Source organism: Gavialis gangeticus, unplaced genomic scaffold (genome assembly GCF_001723915.1).
Source record: "Gavialis gangeticus isolate Ggan-Ray unplaced genomic scaffold, GavGan_comp1, whole genome shotgun sequence".
Classification (NCBI taxonomy): Eukaryota; Metazoa; Chordata; order Crocodylia; family Gavialidae; genus Gavialis; species Gavialis gangeticus.
Window position 1 is genome coordinate 118,743,922 of NW_017729024.1, and position 9,098 is coordinate 118,753,019.

Consider the following 9,098-nt stretch of genomic DNA (forward strand, 5'->3'; position numbering starts at 1 on the left):
CTCTGCACCAGGGGATGGGCTGGGAGATTGGCTGGTGCCTGGCTGGAGGGACTGCTCCCCTACCATGTGTAGGAGTGGAGCCAAGCCATGCAGTACCATACTGAGGGGTGGGAAGGGGGAATCCCCACTCTTCACCAGCGGCTGAGGGGACCCTGCCAGGAGTGGGGAACACCCACTGAAGTACAGGGATCCAGCCAGCCTGGGGCTGAATGGACTGTTCCCCCCTGGGGGCCAGCAGGGGTTGGGGGCATGTGCTAGGCAACAAATCAAGGATGAGTCTTGCTGGGCTGCATTCAGGTGCCCTTGGCAATGACTGGTAGGCATTATCTAGCACCCCCGGTTTCTGGTCTGGGTCACTGCAAGAGTCTGGCTGCCTTTCCAGTTTCAAAAGTGAATGTCAGTTGACTTCATTAATCAGTTCAATCTATGCAGTTTAGAGACACCTGCAAAGATTGAATCGATTCAGCCTTGAGATTTTTGCCTGTCTGTACTTAGCCCATTGGACTGGGCTCTCTCAGAATGTAGCAAGTACGGCAAGAGGCAAAGCATGACCCCTTCTGGATCTCCAAAACAGGGAGAGGTTCTCCCTTGAGAACCAGCTTTAGAGCTGCAGCCTATCAAAGGATCTAGTGGAGCCAAGGACATGAGTGATCTTACTTTAAGCTGATGCTGGAGGACATGTGGCAGAAAACTGTGTTTTTACATTCAGGATTAGATGTGGATCCTATGGATTTGCCCAGGAAAGCCTGGCCTCACTTTTTCTAGCTCTAGATGTACATGAACTGCATAGACTATCCCCTGAAACATGGGACTCTTAAAGGCAACACACAATTGGACAGTCCATTGGAGGTATGCATATCTTTAAGCCCATGATTTGGACGGTCAGGATATGAATGGTGATATGAAGTGTGATAAGGACTATAGAAACCAGGATAGTTTATTTTCTTGCTAAACAAAAAATACTTTATTTTCTCCTGAACAGATCTGAACTATAAGTGTTGGCTCCTACAGTGGGATCCTCAAATATAAACATGGGGCACTGGACAAGTGTTTATCTTCGGTATCACACACAGGCATGCACACACGCATGTATACACAGAACACTGACATTTATGAGTATGCTAAGAACAGTTCCAATTTTCTCTGACTTGATCCCCATAAGATGGGATGCAATTTATTGCCAGAAGTAGGAAAATTGTGTTTATAGATGTTTCCTATTTTAAAAATACACACACAACCATTCCCAGCACCCCAAACATTTTTAATCTATTCTGTATTCCATAAAGAAAGATCTAGATAAACCCCTTTCTGGTAACACTTCAAATAGTGATGAATCTGCTGAGCAATAACAAGACAGAAGACATGCAAAATACACTACTGTTTTATGGTTTCAGACTGCAGAATAGCAGCTCAGCCAGAACACCTGACTGTCATCACTATGAAACTTATTTGATAATTACAGCTTTAAAAAAAAGACAAAAGTTTTCTGCCCTCTTGCTGATAGGGGAAAGTTTGAAAATGTAATCCAAGTGCATACTGAGGCCCCAAAAAACAGAAATAAAAAGTGCACACAACTTTTTTCATAGGATCATGGTTTTCAAATCAGTGTAATATTTTTTTTTTAATATTTTCAGTTTGCAGTAGTAGGTTAAAAACAAGTAATGAAGTCAGTCTTTCTTACCGACTGCACAAGGTGACTGAGCTGAGGTTTCTAGATCATCATGTGTGAGGTCAGGCATAGCTTGGTTTAAGAGTAATACACAGGCAATGTATGGGGGGGCACATGCACCCCCAGATTTCAGTGTTGACAGCAAGGTGCAGGGCTGCAGCCGGGCCGGAGCCAGTGCCCAGCAGCAGCAGGGGTGATGGCGCAGAGCAGTGCTCCCCTACTGTGAACACTTAAACGTCATCTATGGAGTAACAGAAGATATATAAATAGCAGAGAGATTTTTTAGCCTGTCTGTATGTACACAATAATAGTGTACATGGTCTAATGCACAGCTGACTTAAACTTGCGGCACCGGTTTCTTTTCACTAGCGGAAACTGACCTACCGCAAGGCCTAGAATAGATCTTTGCTCAAGCAAATGGCATTTCTATCGTAGCTCATATACAGTTATCCATCTTGTGTTCTTGTTATGTCCTAACTATTTATTACATCTCTTGAATAGAAGACATAGTAATCACTTTAAGAAGTCAAGAATTTCAGATACTGTCTACCTGAAATTCTGTAGACACTGAGGATGGTGGGTGCTTCAATATATTTATGAATAGATCCACTGACTTAGCTGTGTCTACACACTCCTATATGTATTTGCAGAATTTGAGCCTTATATCTAGTATACTAGCATCCTCTGATGTTTGAATTCTCTATTTTAGATTTCACTGCCTTGGTCAGCCTCAATAACAGATTCTATTTCAGGCTAACAGCAAGTAACAACTGATTGGTTTGTGGAGAACAACACGCATCTTTTTTATTTGTTTACATGCAACATATGAGCTAGCTCAGGGGTAGGCAACCCCTGGCATGGGGCATGCAAAGGCATTTTGCTTGGCACGTGCATCTTGGGGAGGACAGTGGGGAAGGGGCTGGGGCTGCACTGCCACAACATGGATTAGGCCCCTTACAGTTCCCATGCCATCCCCTCCCCCCAGTATACCAGCATCTTATAAGCTGAGGTTGTAGGGTTTTTGGCACTCAACCCAAAAATGTTGCCGATCCCCAAGCTAACCCATTTTATTCTTTTTCCAAGCAATAAATACACAAAGTCTGGGAGGGCAGATATTGTTCAAGATAATTATTCTTGTATTTTTAAGATTCTCACCTTTGCAACTCCAGCACGATGAGCACCTTGCGATTCCATGTAGGCTAGGTACTTGTTGAACTCCCTGAATTCACCCATTGAAGGCCTAAACGTCATAATTTTGCAGCTTGGGTTTGGAGGACTGTCTGCGACTGCAGCAGCCATCGTGGTTCAATATCAGTCTTGCTAATAAATAAATAAATAAATAAATACAATTGTTAGTAATAATAAATGCCAAAAAATTAAAAAATAACATCTTTCATTAAAAATATCTTTCAAAATATGCCTGTGCCTAATAGGAATGAATTCTTTTCAAATGTTCTCTCATATACTGGCATAAAAGAGCACTGCAACTCAAATATTAGAAACATTTTCTTCCCACTCATTTAATTGAATTCTTCAGACTTCACCCAAGATAATGAAAACTGCCACAAGCAACAGCTGCATAGTCTACATCATATTTGTTTGTTTATATACAAACACAATTTCTAAACTTAGCCTTTAATATCATACTAGCATTTGTTTGAGCAGGTTCATCTCCAATTTACTGCAATTTCCTCTATCCAGGTATTTACAGTATGCAATTCCAGTCATCACAGTTATCTGTGCAACACTGCTGTCTTATAGGGAAGGATCAATGTTCACATTTTACACAGGGGAATTGCGGCACAGAAAAATTAAGTGATCTGTCCCATTTCACACCAGAAGTATTGTAATTTACCTGAATCCAAGATTACTTCTGATTTCAGATCCCCCGAGTAATTAGATTTGACACGTGGAAAACTTATACAATTTGTTATAATTTTCCATGTATAGAATCTAATCAAGGTAGGATCACCTTAAATTGGTCCCTCCTGCCACTGTAGTAGAGAAAGATGCAGCAGGGTGGCAGCAGTGGGAAAGGGGAAAGCAACAGGGGAGTCAACTGGCCTGACCCCTGCAATTGGCCCCTTGCCACCCGTCTCCCTTCCCCACAAAAAAAAGTGTCCCCACACACTTTTCCCCACCAGCCATTTGGCCCCCTGGTGCCTCTGCATCTCCTGACACCCTCCAGTGCCTGCACCCCACTGCCATTTGCTCCCCCCCACCTTGCTTTCCCTCAGTGATAGCCCTGGCTCTGGCCCTGACTGGCAGTTGCGGCAGTTGCGGCAGCAGTAGCAGCTCCAGTCCCAGGTCAGAGGCAGAGCTGCTGCCTGGCTGGAAGGGACCAAAGCCACTCCATGTCCCAGGCTGAGCCAGTGTTGAAGCTGGAGCCACAAACGAGGGTAAGCAGCAATCAGGGGAAAGCAGCAGCTGCAGCTAAGACTCCAACTGTGAGACCACATTGGGGCTGAACTCAGAGCTGCAGCACCCACCTGTCCCCTACCTCCCCCTATGTTAAAAGGAGGGGTGAACTTCTGCCTTGGATTCAAGTAAACGCAGTACGCAACAAGGTCAAGAACCCAGATTTCCTGACACCCATTCCATTATTTTAACTAAAGGATTTTTTTTTCCCCTCATACTTCTCTCATTTTTTTAAACAGGTCTGAACATATATGATAAGTGTAGAGGAAAAAAGTCAAGCCCTTGCCCTATACCAAATATTATGTTGCTATCATTAGATTTGATGGAAAACAACACCAGTTATTCTTGTCTCAGAGATTCAATAGTCATGAAACAAAATGAACACTTGCATGATTTTTAGGTTATTTCTGCTGCTGAAATATACAATGAAAATGCTGCAAGCCAGTGTTAGAGTACTACAGAACTAGCACAGAGCCTAAATGGGTCTCACATTTATAAAGCCATAGGTTCTACATTTGTAACTACTGTATACTGCATACCCCACAGCAGAACTTACTAATTCAGCCTTTAATTCACTTAGTAAATTTGCTTCACACCACCTTATAGATATCAGACAGGAAAAAAAATTGCAAGTAATACCAAGTCAACATATGGCACTGCTTCACTTTTGCACTTTCTCGGTTTTGATTTTGCAGTTACATAGTATTTTAACAAAGTGTTGTTCATCAATTATTGTCTCAGAAAAAAAAAATGCAAAAACATCATCAACAAATACCAGACACACAATATTAATACTAGGTCAAAATGAAACAATGTTTGCTCAGTCATGGAAGAGAAAATTAAACCTTATTCATGTATTAAAACACCATTGTTCAATGTATTTGTATTTCAGAACATGCAATACTAAATGTGTGAGTGTACTATTATATCATGATCTTAGAGGGGGAAAAATAAAACATTAAAAAGTGATTATCATTAACAAATTAATCTAACATTGTGGGCAGCAGCTATGGGGCGACTGTTAGATAATTTCACATGCAGATGCCCCACTGTGCATTAAGGCAGAGCAATAAACTCCAGCACACATCACACCAGAGTCAGCTGCTCCCAGGTGCAGCATTTACACATGCACCTTGGACTGCAGTGCTTTGAGCCAGGGCACAGCAGCCCTGAGCTGGCAGGGGGCACTGGGGGCCAGCCCCATGCTCCAAGAGGCAGCAGGTGCATCAGACAAGTGTGGCAAACATGGAGGCTCTACTCTTGAACAATGAAAATCCCTATGCAGTTTTCTCATAGAAAATATCCAGTAAATAGAGTTGCCCTGTGTTGTGAATGTGAAAAAACTGTATCTGAAAGTGACATTGGAAGCTCTAAAAATCTACCATTGCTAGGAAAGGATATGCCCAAAAAGTCATGACAATGGGAATGCAAGTAAGAGTGTTATATACAGATTATAAATATCTCTGACAACATACTTCCTAAATTCTGGGGGAAGGCAGAGGAAGCCTTTTCACTCCTGTCCAATGTTCCCTCTAAGTAGCAGTACATGAGTGCGCCACCTCGGTTTGGCGTGGGACACTTACCAAAGAGAGCTGAGGGCTGGGGACCAGAGGCTGGGAGCCGGGGCCAAGAGGCCAGAGGCCAGAGCTGGGGCCGGAGGCTAGAGCCAGGGGCTGGCACGGGCTCCACAGAAGTGCTCCACTCCCCCACATCAGGGCTGGAAAGTGGAGCACTTCCCCAGAGCCCATTCCAGCCCTCAGCCCCAGCCTTCGTCCCTGCCTTGCCTCACCTTGGGGAGGAGCTGCTGCTTGCCCCAGTGAGGCTCCGCTGGCTCCAGGACACTGCTCCACTCCCCAGCCCTGACGCCACATGCCTCCTCACTCCCTGAGGCCATGTGGGGGAGCAGAGCAGTGTCTCGGAGCCGGCAGAGCCTCACTCAGGGCAGGCAGTGGCTCCTCCCAGAGGTGAGGCAAGGCAGGGACGGAGGTTGGGGCTGGGGGCTGGTGCAGGCTCCGCCGGCTCCGAGGAGGTGCTCCACTCCTCGGCCCTGATGCGGGGGAGCAGAGCACTTCCCTGGAGCTGGCAGAGCCCACGCCAGGCTCTCACCCCCACCTCGCCTAGGAGCTGACCTTCAACTCCTCTCCTGGTGCACGGCCTTGAAAAGGCTGTGCACAGCCACACTTTTAGTTGTGTGCAGCCATGCACGCGTGCACCTTGGAGGGAACCTTGTTCCCGTCTTCAGTATCCCATTTGGAAACAAACAACAACCAAATTACAGAAGGAGAGAGAGACAAAATAAATGAAGCTGTGTGGAAGTCAGGCTCAACTTTGGCTAGGGAGTCCCTAGCACAGACCACCATAGGACTGAGCAGTTGCTTGAATAGATCACCACAGAACTGAGCCAGTTTATATCTAGTCACAGTCGATAGGAATTGCTCATGGCCCTTTGTCCCTTCTTAGGAGGCAAAACATAAAAAGTACTACATAACATTAGCCGTATTTACTACAGAGCCACAATCACTATGCTGAGAGTGAAACTGTAAAACAAAACTCACATTTCAATAACTGGCACCTGACCAATATTTATCAAGGGTTAGAAGACTTTAAAAACAGCTTTTATCAGGTAAGTTGAAGACAAGGTCTCTTTAACCTATGTTTAAGAACATTCTAACGCTACTTCTAATTTTCACATGGTACAAACTCTAGTGAGGAGCTAGTTATTCATCTTTGTGGCTGGCTAGCTCATGCATTTAACGTTTTAATCTTTACTAAGTGGTTTGAGTGCATCTCCCCCTCACTTTCAGAAACTGCTTCAAAGTTCACTCTCTGAAAAGAAAGGAGACCAATATTCAAGCCTCAGCTAGTAAGTTGAAGTCAATTAAATCAAAAAAGGTGCAACAGACAAGAATATTTAATTCTTTCTAAAACAAAATCACTTCAAGGAGGAAATTGAAGCTAGAATCAAACACTTCAGGTTGTAGCCTATTACGAGCAAATAGTCTAGCACCTGCAGTTGTATACTACTGCTAAAATGAAAAACTTCTCAAAACCTGATATGAGCATATAGCATGCAGATTGGTGATTTTACAGTTTGTATCCTTCCAGTCTACAAATTACCCCCAGGGTTAGCAACACATCTACTGACAAACTTTCATATCAAATTTATTTTAAACTTTGTCCTCATTCTTCAATATTCAGCGTGACTTGGTGAGTGTAACCAAGGAAACTGATTTTTTCTCTCTTTATTCTGATACTATTCTTTCCCAGGTGGATTCATGGTAATAAGCAGGGATCCAGGTCTTCTATTTCCCACGGAAACACAGGGGGAAAAAAAGCACATTTTCCCTTTTAACCAAGAAAAATGTCGATTTTTCATTTCAACAGAGAAATACACAGGTTTTCCACTTTTGCAAAGAGCTTTCGGCAGACTGGGAAAGTTCCAGCCTGCAGAGGTTGAGCGGAGCAGGAAGAGGGTGGGGTCAGGCAGGGGGCACCATGTGCATGTGCATGCTTACATATGCACACGGCTGCCAGGCAGCCTAGAGCGGAGGGGGATTTAAGGCCCCCACAGGGAGGGAGAAAGGGAGCTGGGCAGTGCTGGGGCTGCAGCTACTGCTGATGCCCAACCTGGGTGGTTTCGGGGTTTGGGGCCCGGGTCGGGAAGGCACAACCAGAGGACCCTTGTGGGGAGCCGGATGGAGCCATGGGCTGCTCATCCAGGGGGTAGGGCTGGCTCCCTGCCACTGTGTACACTCCCAGGGATGCATGGGGGTGCCCCCCCCCAGATCTGTGCAAGGGGCAAGCTGCCCACTGTGGGCTCAGAGCTTCCCACCCTGCTGACTTCCTCCTGGGGTTTTCATGGCTCAGTGGGCAAGACCTGGCACAGCTGGGCACAATGGGGCAGGGTGGGGAAGTACCTTGCCTCTGCGAGCCCTGAGCCACCCTGGTGAAGCGCCCCCACCCATCCAGCAGCAGGGGTGGTGGCAAGGAATTGTCCACCTCGCTGCTGCAGGCAGGGGGCACATAGCCAGGGTGGCACAAAGCTCCTAACAGAAGCAAGAAGCTTCCCCACCTGGCCCTGCTCCACCCTGCCATTCCGGGTCTCACCCACTGGGCCATGGAGGCCCCAGAGGGAGGTCAACAGGGTGGTGAGCCTGAGCCTGTAGATGCCTCCCTCCCTCCCCACCCCCTGGCAGGGGCTCCACTCTGGCCATGCTGCCTGATGGGGGGAGAGCCAAGCTCTGCTCAACTGCAGCAGCAGCCACCTCCCACAGATGCACTGCTGTTGGGGGTAGGGGGCTGCAGATCCAGCTCTGTGGCCCCATAGCCCTGGCAGCTGGGGATCCCCTCTGGCAGGGCTGGTGAGCAGAGGGAGTTGTGGTTTGATAGTGAGGGACCTGGACCTGCATCCCAATGAGCGAAGGGGGCAAGGGAAGCTCTGATATTCCATGATAAAAAAAAACAAAATCAAATACTAAAATGTACAGGCACTTAGAATTTATTTTACTATTACCAAATTGCCTATCAAGAATGACCCGGGGGGGGGAGGGGGGCCAGAGTCCAGTGCTCCGTCTGCAGCTGCTCCCCCCTTCCCTCCTGCTGCTTGGGGTCCTGGCCTACTCCTCCCCTCCCCACTGCAGCAGTGAGGGAAGAGAGGAGCCAATCCACCGTGGCGGGGGGGAAGCAGGGGGCCCGGGCCAACCCAGCAGAGGCTGGGGGATGGGAGGAGCAGCCTCAGAGCCAATGCACCGTGGGGAGGGGAGGAATGGTCCCAGGTCCAAGGGGGGCAAGCTTCTCCCCCACCCTGGGCACACTCCTTCTACCCCCACCACATTGGTCCTGGGCCCACTCCTCCCCTCCCCGCACCACCACTGTGTCAACCCAGGTCCACCCTTCCCTCCCCACCACCACGGCACACCCACTCTTCCCCCACCCCCGCGTTGGGCCCACTCCTCCCGCCACCACATTGGCTCTGCAGGCAGCAATGATGGAAGGGGGGAGAGGCAGGCCG

At 47.2% G+C, this 9,098-nt stretch overlaps 1 protein-coding gene across 3 annotated transcripts in view; it reads right to left on the minus strand.

Moving 5' to 3' along the window:
- The window catches only part of KDM4C (lysine demethylase 4C), a 532,790-nt gene that overhangs the window by 521,507 nt on the left and 2,185 nt on the right, over positions 1 to 9,098 (minus strand). For all 3 annotated transcript variants that reach the window (XM_019517600.1, XM_019517601.1, XM_019517602.1), the window contains exon 2: positions 2,825 to 2,989. In XM_019517600.1, coding sequence (XP_019373145.1) covers positions 2,825 to 2,968 — 144 coding nt within the window. In that variant the 5' untranslated portion in view covers positions 2,969 to 2,989. The remainder of the gene's footprint in view (positions 1 to 2,824; positions 2,990 to 9,098) is intronic.